At 41.4% G+C, this 14,242-nt stretch overlaps 1 protein-coding gene and 3 long non-coding RNA genes across 4 annotated transcripts; all 4 read left to right on the top strand.

Moving 5' to 3' along the window:
- The first annotated feature begins 2,245 nt into the window (after positions 1-2,245).
- On the top strand, positions 2,246-3,014 carry LOC144990320 (uncharacterized). Its single transcript, XR_013654316.1, has 3 exons — positions 2,246-2,452; positions 2,620-2,719; positions 2,815-3,014. It is a non-coding gene; the product is annotated as an uncharacterized LOC144990320 (long non-coding RNA).
- A 2,769-nt stretch (positions 3,015-5,783) lies between these two features.
- LOC144990319 (uncharacterized) lies at positions 5,784-6,524 on the top strand. The gene is made up of 3 exons (XR_013654315.1): positions 5,784-5,990; positions 6,158-6,257; positions 6,353-6,524. It is a non-coding gene; the product is annotated as an uncharacterized LOC144990319 (long non-coding RNA).
- Positions 6,525-7,559: 1,035 nt separating this feature from the next.
- On the top strand, positions 7,560-9,764 carry LOC111948490 (uncharacterized). The gene is made up of 4 exons (XR_013654314.1): positions 7,560-7,766; positions 7,934-8,033; positions 8,129-8,363; positions 8,779-9,764. It is a non-coding gene; the product is annotated as an uncharacterized LOC111948490 (long non-coding RNA).
- Positions 9,765-11,451: 1,687 nt separating this feature from the next.
- Positions 11,452-13,964, top strand: LOC110013705 (uncharacterized). Its single transcript, XM_078943265.1, has 5 exons — positions 11,452-11,545; positions 11,637-11,901; positions 12,975-13,034; positions 13,202-13,301; positions 13,397-13,964. The coding sequence occupies exons 1-5, from the start codon at positions 11,452-11,454 to the stop codon at positions 13,733-13,735; spliced, it is 858 nt and encodes a 285-aa protein (XP_078799391.1). The 3' UTR covers positions 13,736-13,964.
- Positions 13,965-14,242: the final 278 nt, after the last annotated feature.

The following is a 14,242-nucleotide window of genomic DNA, read 5'->3' as shown; positions in this document are numbered from 1 at the left end:
AAACAAGAGCAGTAGTGACACACGATCGCAATGAACGGTTACATGCTCTACGATCGGATAAACGATCGGTATAACCCACCTATCTTGATCGGAAAGAAATTTTGATCCAAATGAGTTCTTTCCAATCAGGCGTTCTTTCCGATTACTTTTGCCCATGTAAACGCGGCTAATGACTGAATTTCTGCATCCATGGCTTTAATCCAGTGTTTTGCATTATCTGACTCCACAGCTTCTTTGAATGTTTGTGGGATACCACACACTGCTCTGTAACAATAATCAATGTTACTATGAATCTCAGTTACAAAATCCTTCATGTGACTGGGTTTTCTTCTCTCCCTCGTTGGATATCTTTCACTGACACATGAATCATCTGTTACACCTGCTCTCTTTGATCATGCTCATCAGATGTGTCACTTTGAGATTCTTTGTCTTTCACCGCTTGCTACTGAACTGCCTTAATGTCTCTGTCGATGATGTATGTGTTACTGTCAGGAATAGGTAAGTTTACTCTACCATAATCATTTAGTTCAACTTCACCTGTCTGTGTTTGTCTCTAAGCTCTCATCTTGCTCACAAATTTGACAAGGCGATGTTTCTGGACCTTTTCTGTCTCAGGATTATAGACCAAACAGGCTGTTTTTGTCGTAACCAAGAAAAAAACCTTGCTCACACTTTGAATCAAGCTTTCTTCTGTCCTGTTTGTATGTATAACATACAGATCAAAATTTTTGCACTTTTGACAGGTCTGGCTTTCTTCCTGTTAGTATTTGGAAAGGGGTCTATCCTGTTCGCTTATTAAAGCATCTGTTTCGCACTACGGCTGCTGTTTGAACAGCATAGTTCCATAGGCTTTTAGGTAAATGACTTTCAATTCGCATACATTTACCTATCTCGTAAAGCAGTGGTCCCCACCCACCGGGCCGCGGACCGGCACCGGGCCGCGGGACACTTGGCACCGGGCGGCTGGAAATTGTGGCACCGGGACGCACAGAAAGAAAAAATAATTTTCATTTTATTGTTTTTTTCGAAAAAACGTTTTATTTTAAAAATTGACCGGATTCTCTCTGTTACATCCGTCACACTTAACGCACGTCAAAGTCGCGACACCAAACATCACGTGATACACCCAATCCGCTAAAATTAAACCCAAACAACCAAAAAGAGCAAAACATAAACTTCTTTAGAAAGTTGCTTCTACAAGGAAAACGGGCCAATGAAGGGACAGAAGAGGAACCTGCACGCGCTAAAAAAAGGGAAATCTGCCTTTAACAGGCAGCGGTAAACGTGCCTTGCGTTGCACCTCAACTTGAGGTGCAACGCACCTCTCTTTAACCAAAGTACATTTTAAGAACGATGCATTCGTTATAACATACTCAGTATACTGTATTAAGTTTCAATACTTTTTGAATGTTTCTCAATTAAAATGCTTTTCATCAGTGCATCCTTTCCACATTCGACACACCGCATTTCTCCACAATATATATTTTTTCAAAGTACAATTTATAGTTACAAACACTCTTTTAAAATTGATTTCAAATAAAAACAGACACTTGCAATTTAGCCTTTTTAGAGTAATCATCATTAAACTGTTTGTTTTCCATCTAGCACACTGACTTATGTAAATGCTTAGTATAGGCACAAAGTTTAAAATTTCACGTCATTTTCTTAAAACAATTTTATACACAGATTGTTTGCAGTTTTTCCTAGTGAAGTCAAATGTATTCTGTTGTCAGGTTCTCCTGGTGAGGCTTCTGGTGCTCGTCAGATCGCCAAGAGCAAAGGCCCGCCTAATCAGGATTTATGGCCCCCTGTGACGGATTTGGGGGGGTGGTTAAAGAAAAATGTTCTAAGTCATTTTTGTTTGATATGACTTCAATAAAATGTTATCTTTAAATTAGTTTATATACTATAGTACAATGAATAGAGAAGAGAACAAAGAGTGTTGCTGATGTGTTTTTTTCTTTTTTTCATTTTGCATTTCATATTTTTTTCTCCATTAGGTAAATTTTGAAGAAAATTTTAAAAATCTTTTACACAACACAAAATCACCAACCAACTTTCCGTAAGGGACATCCCTGGTAGGGGGTATTGGGCCCTTGGCAACGGTATTTGCAAAGTTCTACTGGCCTCTTTATGCATCTGAGTGTCCACAATCCCCAGATCTTGCGCCCGATACAATTAACTTTCCACGTGTCGCTGACGAGGATGCTGAAGTTCTAGGGAAACCCATCACTATGGCAGAAGTCTCTGAGGCCATTGCTGGTTAGCTGGATTGAGTGTTCCCAGTTTCTGCCTGACTGAGCTCACCTGATCCAGGTGGCCAGTTATAAATGCAGCGGGGTTAGCTGCAAAGCAGACTGTAAGAAGACAATTTAATCATCTCCATTTTCAGGGATCATCTCAGAAAGAATCAACAGATGTTTCAAAAGCCAAGAGAGGAAGAAAGAAAAAGGTTGGTCATGAACATTTTTACTTATTTTACTTACTCCTGGTGAGGCTTCTGGCGCTCGTCAGATCGCCGAGAGCAAAGGCCCGCCTAATCCGGATTTATGGCCCCCTGTGAAAGGATTTGGGGGGCGTGGTTAAAGAAAAATGTTCTAAGTCATTTTTGTTTGATAGTTTTCAGCCAATGCTCAACAAGTCTTTAGCTGAACAGCGGCAATACGAGGAAGCAAAGAAAGGGGCGCTGAAGAAAGCTGAGCAAGTCAAAGAAAACGCAGTAGGTACAAAATATAGATTTACTGTTTTCTTTTTGTTACATTCAAATACAATTAGAAAAAAAAATGTCTGTTTTTAATTAACAAAACAATGCAGAACACCAAAGTGAAAGAAATTGTGAGAGAGGCCGGTGGCGGAGGGGCCGGTGGGGCAGAGGCCGGTGGCTCAAGGACCGGTGGCTCAAGGACTGGCGGCGCAAAGACCAGCGGCTCAAAGACCGGCGGCTCAAAGGCCGGCAGCGCAAAGACCAGCGGCGCAAAGACCAGCGGCGCAAAGACCAGCAGCGCAGAGACCACCACTCCAATCGCAAAGTGCCACGAATCGAGCCAGGGACGACCGGAGGCAGGCTGCGGCAAATAGAGTGAGTTATAAGTCTTTGCTCCAAAACATGACGTTTCTCTTTAACCAAAGTACATTTTAAGAACGATGCATTCGTTATAACATACTCAGTATACTGTATTAAGTTTCAATACTTTTTGAGTGTTTCTCAATTAAAATGCTTTTCATCAGTGCATCCTTTCCACATTCGACACACCGCATTTCTCCACAATATATATTTTTTCAAAGTACAATTTATAGTTACAAACACTCTTTTAAAATTGATTTCAAATAAAAACAGACACTTGCAATTTAGCCTTTTTAGAGTAATCATCATTAAACTGTAAATGCTTAGTATAGGCACAAAGTTTAAAATTTCACGTCATTTTCTTAAAACAATTTTATACACAGATTGTTTGCAGTTTTTCCTAGTGAAGTCAAATGTATTCTGTTGTCAGGTTCTCCTGGTGAGGCTTCTGGCGCTCGTCAGATCGCCAAGAGCAAAGGCCCGCCTAATCAGGATTTATGGCCCCCTGTGACGGATTTGGGGGGGTGGTTAAAGAAAAATGTTCTAAGTCATTTTTGTTTGATATGACTTCAATAAAATGTTATCTTTAAATTAGTTTATATACTATAGTACAATGAATAGAGAAGAGAACAAAGAGTGTTTCTGATGTGTTTTTTTCTTTTTTTCCTTTTGCATTTCATATTTTTTTCTCCATTAGGTAAATTTTGAAGAAAACTTTAAAAATCTTTTACACAACACAAAATCACCAACCAACTGTCCCTAAGGGACATCCCTGGTAGGGGGTATTGGGCCCTTGGCAACGGTATTTGCAAAGTTCTACTGGCCTCTTTATGCATCTGAGTGTCCACAATCCCCAGATCTTGCGCCCGATACAATTAACTTTCCACGTGTCGCTGACGAGGATGCTGAAGTTCTACTGAAACCCATCACTATGGCAGAAGTCTCTGAGGCCATTGCTGGTTAGCTGGATTGAGTGTTCCCAGTTTCTGCCTGACTGAGCTCACCTGATCCAGGTGGCCAGTTATAAATGCAGCGGGGTTAGCTGCAAAGCAGACTGTAAGAAGACAATTTAATCATCTCCATTTTCAGGGATCATCTCAGAAAGAATCAACAGATGTTTCAAAAGCCAAGAGAGGAAGAAAGAAAAAGGTTGGTCATGAACATTTTTACTTATTTTACTTACTCCTGGTGAGGCTTCTGGCGCTCGTCAGATCGCCGAGAGCAAAGGCCCGCCTAATCCGGATTTATGGCCCCCTGTGAACGGATTTGGGGGGCGTGGTTAAAGAAAAATATTCTAAGTCATTTTTGTTTGATAGTTTTTAGCCAATGCTCAACAAGTCTTTAGCTGAACAGCGGCAATACGAGGAAGCAAAGAAAGGGGCGCTGAAGAAAGCTGAGCAAGTCAAAGAAAACGCAGTAGGTACAAAATATAGATTTACTGTTTTCTTTTTGTTACATTCAAATACAATTAGAACAAAAAAATGTCTGTTTTTAATTAACAAAACAATGCAGAACACCAAAGTGAAAGAAATTGTGAGAGAGGCCGGTGGCGGAGGGGCCGGTGGGGCAGAGGCCGGTGGCTCAAGGACCGGTGGCTCAAGGACTGGCGGCGCAAAGACCAGCGGCTCAAAGACCGGCGGCTCAAAGGCCGGCAGCGCAAAGACCAGCGGCGCAAAGACCAGCGGCGCAAAGACCAGCAGCGCAAAGACCAGCGGCGCAAAGACCACCACTCCAATCGCAAAGTGCCACGAATCGAGCCAGGGACGACCGGAGGCAGGCTGCGGCAAATAGAGTGAGTTATAAGTCTTTGCTCCAAAACATGACGTTTCTCTTTAACCAAAGTACATTTTAAGAACGATGCATTCGTTATAACATACTCAGTATACTGTATTAAGTTTCAATACTTTTTGAGTGTTTCTCATTTAAAATGCTTTTCATCAGTGCATCCTTTCCACATTCGACACACCGCATTTCTCCACAATATATATTTTTTCAAAGTACAATTTATAGTTACAAACACTCTTTTAAAATTGATTTCAAATAAAAACAGACACTTGCAATTTAGCCTTTTTAGAGTAATCATCATTAAACTGTAAATGCTTAGTATAGGCACAAAGTTTAAAATTTCACGTCATTTTCTTAAAACAATTTTATACACAGATTGTTTGCAGTTTTTCCTAGTGAAGTCAAATGTATTCTGTTGTCAGGTTCTCCTGGTGAGGCTTCTGGTGCTCGTCAGATCGCCAAGAGCAAAGGCCCGCCTAATCAGGATTTATGGCCCCCTGTGACAGATTTGGGGGGGTGGTTAAAGAAAAATGTTCTAAGTCATTTTTGTTTGATATGACTTCAATAAAATGTTATCTTTAAATTAGTTTACATACTATAGTACAATGAATAGAGAAGAGAACAAAGAGTGTTGCTGATGTGTTTTTTTCTTTTTTTCATTTTGCATTTCATATTTTTTTCTCCATTAGGTAAATTTTGAAGAAAATTTTAAAAATCTTTTACACAACACAAAATCACCAACCAACTGTCCGTAAGGGACATCCCTGGTAGGGGGTATTGGGCCCTTGGCAACGGTATTTGCAAAGTTCTACTGGCCTCTTTATGCATCTGAGTGTCCACAATCCCCAGATCTTGCGCCCGATACAATTAACTTTCCACGTGTCGCTGACGAGGATGCTGAAGTTCTAGGGAAACCCATCACTATGGCAGAAGTCTCTGAGGCCATTGCTGGTTAGCTGGATTGAGTGTTCCCAGTTTCTGCCTGACTGAGCTCACCTGATCCAGGTGGCCAGTTATAAATGCAGCGGGGTTAGCTGCAAAGCAGACTGTAAGAAGACAATTTAATCATCTCCATTTTCAGGGATCATCTCAGAAAGAATCAACAGATGTTTCAAAAGCCAAGAGAGGAAGAAAGAAAAAGGTTGGTCATGAACATTTTTACTTATTTTACTTACTCCTGGTGAGGCTTCTGGCGCTCGTCAGATCGCCGAGAGCAAAGGCCCGCCTAGTCCGGATTTATGGCCCCCTGTGAACGGATTTGGGGGGCGTGGTTAAAGAAAAATGTTCTAAGTCATTTTTGTTTGATAGTTTTCAGCCAATGCTCAACAAGTCTTTAGCTGAACAGCGGCAATACGAGGAAGCAAAGAAAGGGGCGCTGAAGAAAGCTGAGCAAGTCAAAGAAAACGCAGTAGGTACAAAATATAGATTTACTGTTTTCTTTTTGTTACATTCAAATACAATTAGAAAAAAAAATGTCTGTTTTTAATTAACAAAACAATGCAGAACACCAAAGTGAAAGAAATTGTGAGAGAGGCCGGTGGCGGAGGGGCCGGTGGGGCAGAGGCCGGTGGCTCAAGGACCGGTGGCTCAAGGACTGGCGGCGCAAAGACCAGCGGCTCAAGGACCGGTGGTTCAAAGGCCGGCAGCGCAAAGACCAGCGGCGCAAAGACCAGCGGCGCAAAGACCAGCAGCGCAAAGACCAGCGGCGCAAAGACCACCACTCCAATCGCAAAGTGCCACGAATCGAGCCAGGGACGACCGGAGGCAGGCTGCGGCAAATAGAGTGAGTTATAAGTCTTTGCTCCAAAACATGACGTTTCTCTTTAACCAAAGTACATTTTAAGAACGATGCATTCGTTATAACATACTCAGTATACTGTATTAAGTTTCAATACTTTTTGAGTGTTTCTCAATTAAAATGCTTTTCATCAGTGCATCCTTTCCACATTCGACACACCGCATTTCTCCACAATATATATTTTTTCAAAGTACAATTTATAGTTACAAACACTCTTTTAAAATTGATTTCAAATAAAAACAGACACTTGCAATTTAGCCTTTTTAGAGTAATCATCATTAAACTGTAAATGCTTAGTATAGGCACAAAGTTTAAAATTTCACGTCATTTTCTTAAAACAATTTTATACACAGATTGTTTGCAGTTTTTCCTAGTGAAGTCAAATGTATTCTGTTGTCAGGTTCTCCTGGTGAGGCTTCTGGTGCTCGTCAGATCGCCAAGAGCAAAGGCCCGCCTAATCAGGATTTATGGCCCCCTGTGACAGATTTGGGGGGGTGGTTAAAGAAAAATGTTCTAAGTCATTTTTGTTTGATATGACTTCAATAAAATGTTATCTTTAAATTAGTTTACATACTATAGTACAATGAATAGAGAAGAGAACAAAGAGTGTTGCTGATGTGTTTTTTTCTTTTTTTCATTTTGCATTTCATATTTTTTTCTCCATTAGGTAAATTTTGAAGAAAATTTTAAAAATCTTTTACACAACACAAAATCACCAACCAACTGTCCGTAAGGGACATCCCTGGTAGGGGGTATTGGGCCCTTGGCAACGGTATTTGCAAAGTTCTACTGGCCTCTTTATGCATCTGAGTGTCCACAATCCCCAGATCTTGCGCCCGATACAATTAACTTTCCACGTGTCGCTGACGAGGATGCTGAAGTTCTAGGGAAACCCATCACTATGGCAGAAGTCTCTGAGGCCATTGCTGGTTAGCTGGATTGAGTGTTCCCAGTTTCTGCCTGACTGAGCTCACCTGATCCAGGTGGCCAGTTATAAATGCAGCGGGGTTAGCTGCAAAGCAGACTGTAAGAAGACAATTTAATCATCTCCATTTTCAGGGATCATCTCAGAAAGAATCAACAGATGTTTCAAAAGCCAAGAGAGGAAGAAAGAAAAAGGTTGGTCATGAACATTTTTACTTATTTTACTTACTCCTGGTGAGGCTTCTGGCGCTCGTCAGATCGCCGAGAGCAAAGGCCCGCCTAATCCGGATTTATGGCCCCCTGTGAAAGGATTTGGGGGGCGTGGTTAAAGAAAAATGTTCTAAGTCATTTTTGTTTGATAGTTTTCAGCCAATGCTCAACAAGTCTTTAGCTGAACAGCGGCAATACGAGGAAGCAAAGAAAGGGGCGCTGAAGAAAGCTGAGCAAGTCAAAGAAAACGCAGTAGGTACAAAATATAGATTTACTGTTTTCTTTTTGTTACATTCAAATACAATTAGAAAAAAAAATGTCTGTTTTTAATTAACAAAACAATGCAGAACACCAAAGTGAAAGAAATTGTGAGAGAGGCCGGTGGCGGAGGGGCCGGTGGGGCAGAGGCCGGTGGCTCAAGGACCGGTGGCTCAAAGACCGGCGGCTCAAAGGCCGGCAGCGCAAAGACCAGCGGCGCAAAGACCAGCGGCGCAAAGACCAGCAGCGCAGAGACCACCACTCCAATCGCAAAGTGCCACGAATCGAGCCAGGGACGACCGGAGGCAGGCTGCGGCAAATAGAGTGAGTTATAAGTCTTTGCTCCAAAACATGACGTTTCTCTTTAACCAAAGTACATTTTAAGAACGATGCATTCGTTATAACATACTCAGTATACTGTATTAAGTTTCAATACTTTTTGAGTGTTTCTCAATTAAAATGCTTTTCATCAGTGCATCCTTTCCACATTCGACACACCGCATTTCTCCACAATATATATTTTTTCAAAGTACAATTTATAGTTACAAACACTCTTTTAAAATTGATTTCAAATAAAAACAGACACTTGCAATTTAGCCTTTTTAGAGTAATCATCAATAAACTGTAAATGCTTAGTATAGGCACAAAGTTTAAAATTTCACGTCATTTTCTTAAAACAATTTTATACACAGATTGTTTGCAGTTTTTCCTAGTGAAGTCAAATGTATTCTGTTGTCAGGTTTTCCTGGTGAGGCTTCTGGTGCTCGTCAGATCGCCAAGAGCAAAGGCCCGCCTAATCAGGATTTATGGCCCCCTGTGACGGATTTGGGGGGGTGGTTAAAGAAAAATGTTCTAAGTCATTTTTGTTTGATATGACTTCAATAAAATGTTATCTTTAAATTAGTTTATATACTATAGTACAATGAATAGAGAAGAGAACAAAGAGTGTTTCTGATGTGTTTTTTTCTTTTTTTCCTTTTGCATTTCATATTTTTTTCTCCATTAGGTAAATTTTGAAGAAAATTTTAAAAATCTTTTACACAACACAAAATCACCAACCAACTGTCCGTTAGGGACATCCCTGGTAGGGGGTATTGGGCCCTTGGCAACGGTATTTGCAAAGTTCTACTGGCCTCTTTATGCATCTGAGTGTCCACAATCCCCAGATCTTGCGCCCGATACAATTAACTTTCCACGTGTCGCTGACGAGGATGCTGAAGTTCTAGGGAAACCCATCACTATGGCAGAAGTCTCTGAGGCCATTGCTGGTTAGCTGGATTGAGTGTTCCCAGTTTCTGCCTGACTGAGCTCACCTGATCCAGGTGGCCAGTTATAAATGCAGCGGGGTTAGCTGCAAAGCAGACTGTAAGAAGACAATTTAATCATCTCCATTTTCAGGGATCATCTCAGAAAGAATCAACAGATGTTTCAAAAGCCAAGAGAGGAAGAAAGAAAAAGGTTGGTCATGAACATTTTTACTTATTTTACTTACTCCTGGTGAGGCTTCTGGCGCTCGTCAGATCGCCGAGAGCAAAGGCCCGCCAAATCCGGATTTATGGCCCCCTGTGAACGGATTTGGGGGGCGTGGTTAAAGAAAAATATTCTAAGTCATTTTTGTTTGATAGTTTTTAGCCAATGCTCAACAAGTCTTTAGCTGAACAGCGGCAATACGAGGAAGCAAAGAAAGGGGCGCTGAAGAAAGCTGAGCAAGTCAAAGAAAACGCAGTAGGTACAAAATATAGATTTACTGTTTTCTTTTTGTTACATTCAAATACAATTAGAACAAAAAAATGTCTGTTTTTAATTAACAAAACAATGCAGAACACCAAAGTGAAAGAAATTGTGAGAGAGGCCGGTGGCGGAGGGGCCGGTGGGGCAGAGGCCGGTGGCTCAAGGACCGGTGGCTCAAGGACTGGCGGCGCAAAGACCAGCGGCTCAAAGACCGGCGGCTCAAAGGCCGGCAGCGCAAAGACCAGCGGCGCAAAGACCAGCGGCGCAAAGACCAGCAGCGCAAAGACCAGCGGCGCAAAGACCACCACTCCAATCGCAAAGTGCCACGAATCGAGCCAGGGACGACCGGAGGCAGGCTGCGGCAAATAGAGTGAGTTATAAGTCTTTGCTCCAAAACATGACGTTTCTCTTTAACCAAAGTACATTTTAAGAACGATGCATTCGTTATAACATACTCAGTATACTGTATTAAGTTTCAATACTTTTTGAGTGTTTCTCAATTAAAATGCTTTTCATCAGTGCATCCTTTCCACATTCGACACACCGCATTTCTCCACAATATATATTTTTTCAAAGTACAATTTATAGTTACAAACACTCTTTTAAAATTGATTTCAAATAAAAACAGACACTTGCAATTTAGCCTTTTTAGAGTAATCATCATTAAACTGTAAATGCTTAGTATAGGCACAAAGTTTAAAATTTCACGTCATTTTCTTAAAACAATTTTATACACAGATTGTTTGCAGTTTTTCCTAGTGAAGTCAAATGTATTCTGTTGTCAGGTTCTCCTGGTGAGGCTTCTGGTGCTCGTCAGATCGCCAAGAGCAAAGGCCCGCCTAATCAGGATTTATGGCCCCCTGTGACAGATTTGGGGGGGTGGTTAAAGAAAAATGTTCTAAGTCATTTTTGTTTGATATGACTTCAATAAAATGTTATCTTTAAATTAGTTTACATACTATAGTACAATGAATAGAGAAGAGAACAAAGAGTGTTGCTGATGTGTTTTTTTCTTTTTTTCATTTTGCATTTCATATTTTTTTCTCCATTAGGTAAATTTTGAAGAAAATTTTAAAAATCTTTTACACAACACAAAATCACCAACCAACTGTCCGTAAGGGACATCCCTGGTAGGGGGTATTGGGCCCTTGGCAACGGTATTTGCAAAGTTCTACTGGCCTCTTTATGCATCTGAGTGTCCACAATCCCCAGATCTTGCGCCCGATACAATTAACTTTCCACGTGTCGCTGACGAGGATGCTGAAGTTCTAGGGAAACCCATCACTATGGCAGAAGTCTCTGAGGCCATTGCTGGTTAGCTGGATTGAGTGTTCCCAGTTTCTGCCTGACTGAGCTCACCTGATCCAGGTGGCCAGTTATAAATGCAGCGGGGTTAGCTGCAAAGCAGACTGTAAGAAGACAATTTAATCATCTCCATTTTCAGGGATCATCTCAGAAAGAATCAACAGATGTTTCAAAAGCCAAGAGAGGAAGAAAGAAAAAGGTTGGTCATGAACATTTTTACTTATTTTACTTACTCCTGGTGAGGCTTCTGGCGCTCGTCAGATCGCCGAGAGCAAAGGCCCGCCTAATCCGGATTTATGGCCCCCTGTGAACGGATTTGGGGGGCGTGGTTAAAGAAAAATGTTCTAAGTCATTTTTGTTTGATAGTTTTCAGCCAATGCTCAACAAGTCTTTAGCTGAACAGCGGCAATACGAGGAAGCAAAGAAAGGGGCGCTGAAGAAAGCTGAGCAAGTCAAAGAAAACGCAGTAGGTACAAAATATAGATTTACTGTTTTCTTTTTGTTACATTCAAATACAATTAGAAAAAAAAATGTCTGTTTTTAATTAACAAAACAATGCAGAACACCAAAGTGAAAGAAATTGTGAGAGAGGCCGGTGGCGGAGGGGCCGGTGGGGCAGAGGCCGGTGGCTCAAGGACCGGTGGCTCAAGGACTGGCGGCGCAAAGACCAGCGGCTCAAGGACCGGTGGTTCAAAGGCCGGCAGCGCAAAGACCAGCGGCGCAAAGACCAGCGGCGCAAAGACCAGCAACGCAGAGACCACCACTCCAATCGCAAAGTGCCACGAATCGAGCCAGGGACGACCGGAGGCAGGCTGCGGCAAATAGAGTGAGTTATAAGTCTTTGCTCCAAAACATGACGTTTCTCTTTAACCAAAGTACATTTTAAGAACGATGCATTCGTTATAACATACTCAGTATACTGTATTAAGTTTCAATACTTTTTGAGTGTTTCTCAATTAAAATGCTTTTCATCAGTGCATCCTTTCCACATTCGACACACCGCATTTCTCCACAATATATATTTTTTCAAAGTACAATTTATAGTTACAAACACTCTTTTAAAATTGATTTCAAATAAAAAAGACACTTGCAATTTAGCCTTTTTAGAGTAATCATCATTAAACTGTAAATGCTTAGTATAGGCACAAAGTTTAAAATTTCACGTCATTTTCTTAAAACAATTTTATACACAGATTGTTTGCAGTTTTTCCTAGTGAAGTCAAATGTATTCTGTTGTCAGGTTTTCCTGGTGAGGCTTCTGGCGCTCGTCAGATCGCCAAGAGCAAAGGCCCGCCTAATCAGGATTTATGGCCCCCTGTGACGGATTTGGTTGGGTGGTTAAAGAAAAATGTTCTAAGTCATTTTTGTTTGATATGACTTCAATAAAATGTTATCTTTAAATTAGTTTATATACTATAGTACAATGAATAGAGAAGAGAACAAAGAGTGTTGCTGATGTGTTTTTTTCTTTTTTTCATTTTGCATTTCATATTTTTTTCTCCATTAGGTAAATTTTGAAGAAAATTTTAAAAATCTTTTACACAACACAAAATCACCAACCAACTGTCCGTTAGGGACATCCCTGGTAGGGGGTATTGGGCCCTTGGCAACGGTATTTGCAAAGTTCTACTGGCCTCTTTATGCATCTGAGTGTCCACAATCCCCAGGTCTTGCGCCCGATACAATAAACTTTCCACGTGTCGCTGACGAGGATGCTGAAGTTCTAGGGAAACCCATCACTATGGCAGAAGTCTCTGAGGCCATTGCTGGTTAGCTGGATTGAGTGTTCCCAGTTTCTGCCTGACTGAGCTCACCTGATCCAGGTGGCCAGTTATAAATGCAGCGGGGTTAGCTGCAAAGCAGACTGTAAGAAGACAATTTAATCATCTCCATTTTCAGGGATCATCTCAGAAAGAATCAACAGATGTTTCAAAAGCCAAGAGAGGAAGAAAGAAAAAGGTTGGTCATGAACATTTTTACTTATTTTACTTACTCCTGGTGAGGCTTCTGGCGCTCGTCAGATCGCCGAGAGCAAAGGCCCGCCTAATCCGGATTTATGGCCCCCTGTGAACGGATTTGGGGGGCGTGGTTAAAGAAAAATGTTCTAAGTCATTTTTGTTTGATAGTTTTCAGCCAATGCTCAACAAGTCTTTAGCTGAACAGCGGCAATACGAGGAAGCAAAGAAAGGGGTGCTGAAGAAAGCTGAGCAAGTCAAAGAAAACGCAGTAGGTACAAAATATAGATTTACTGTTTTCTTTTTGTTACATTCAAATACAATTAGAAAAAAAAATGTCTGTTTTTAATTAACAAAACAATGCAGAACACCAAAGTGAAAGAAATTGTGAGAGAGGCCGGTGGCGGAGGGGCCGGTGGGGCAGAGGCCGGTGGCTCAAGGACCGGTGGCTCAAGGACTGGCGGCGCAAAGACCAGCGGCTCAAGGACCGGTGGTTCAAAGGCCGGCAGCGCAAAGACCAGCGGCGCAAAGACCAGCGGCGCAAAGACCAGCGGCGCAAAGACCGGCGGCTCAAAGGGCGGCAGCGCAAAGACCAGCGGCGCAAAGACCAGCGGCGCAAAGACCAGCAACGCAGAGACCACCACTCCAATCGCAAAGTGCCACGAATCGAGCCAGGGACGACCGGAGGCAGGCTGCGGCAAATAGAGTGAGTTATAAGTCTTTGCTCCAAAACATGACGTTTCTCTTTAACCAAAGTACATTTTAAGAACGATGCATTCGTTATAACATACTCAGTATACTGTATTAAGTTTCAATACTTTTTGAGTGTTTCTCAATTAAAATGCTTTTCATCAGTGCATCCTTTCCACATTCGACACACCGCATTTCTCCACAATATATATTTTTTCAAAGTACAATTTATAGTTACAAACACTCTTTTAAAATTGATTTCAAATAAAAAAGACACTTGCAATTTAGCCTTTTTAGAGTAATCATCATTAAACTGTTTGTTTTCCATCTAGCACACTGACTTATGTAAATGCTTAGTATAGGCACAAAGTTTAAAATTTCACGTCATTTTCTTAAAACAATTTCATACACAGATTGTTTGCAGTTTTTCCTAGTGAAGTCAAATGTATTCTGTTGTCAGGTTCTCCTGGTGAGGCTTCTGGCGCTCGTCAGATCGCCAAGAGCAAAGGCCCGCCTAATCAG

The sequence above is a fragment of the Oryzias latipes genome (assembly GCF_053564925.1).
Source record: "Oryzias latipes strain Hd-rR chromosome 1 unlocalized genomic scaffold, Olatipes_Hd-rR_3.1 chr1_Y".
NCBI lineage: Eukaryota > Metazoa > Chordata > Actinopteri > Beloniformes > Adrianichthyidae > Oryzias > Oryzias latipes.
The sequence above is the reverse complement of the archived record's forward strand: the minus strand, read 5'-3'. Positions and strand labels throughout refer to the sequence as shown.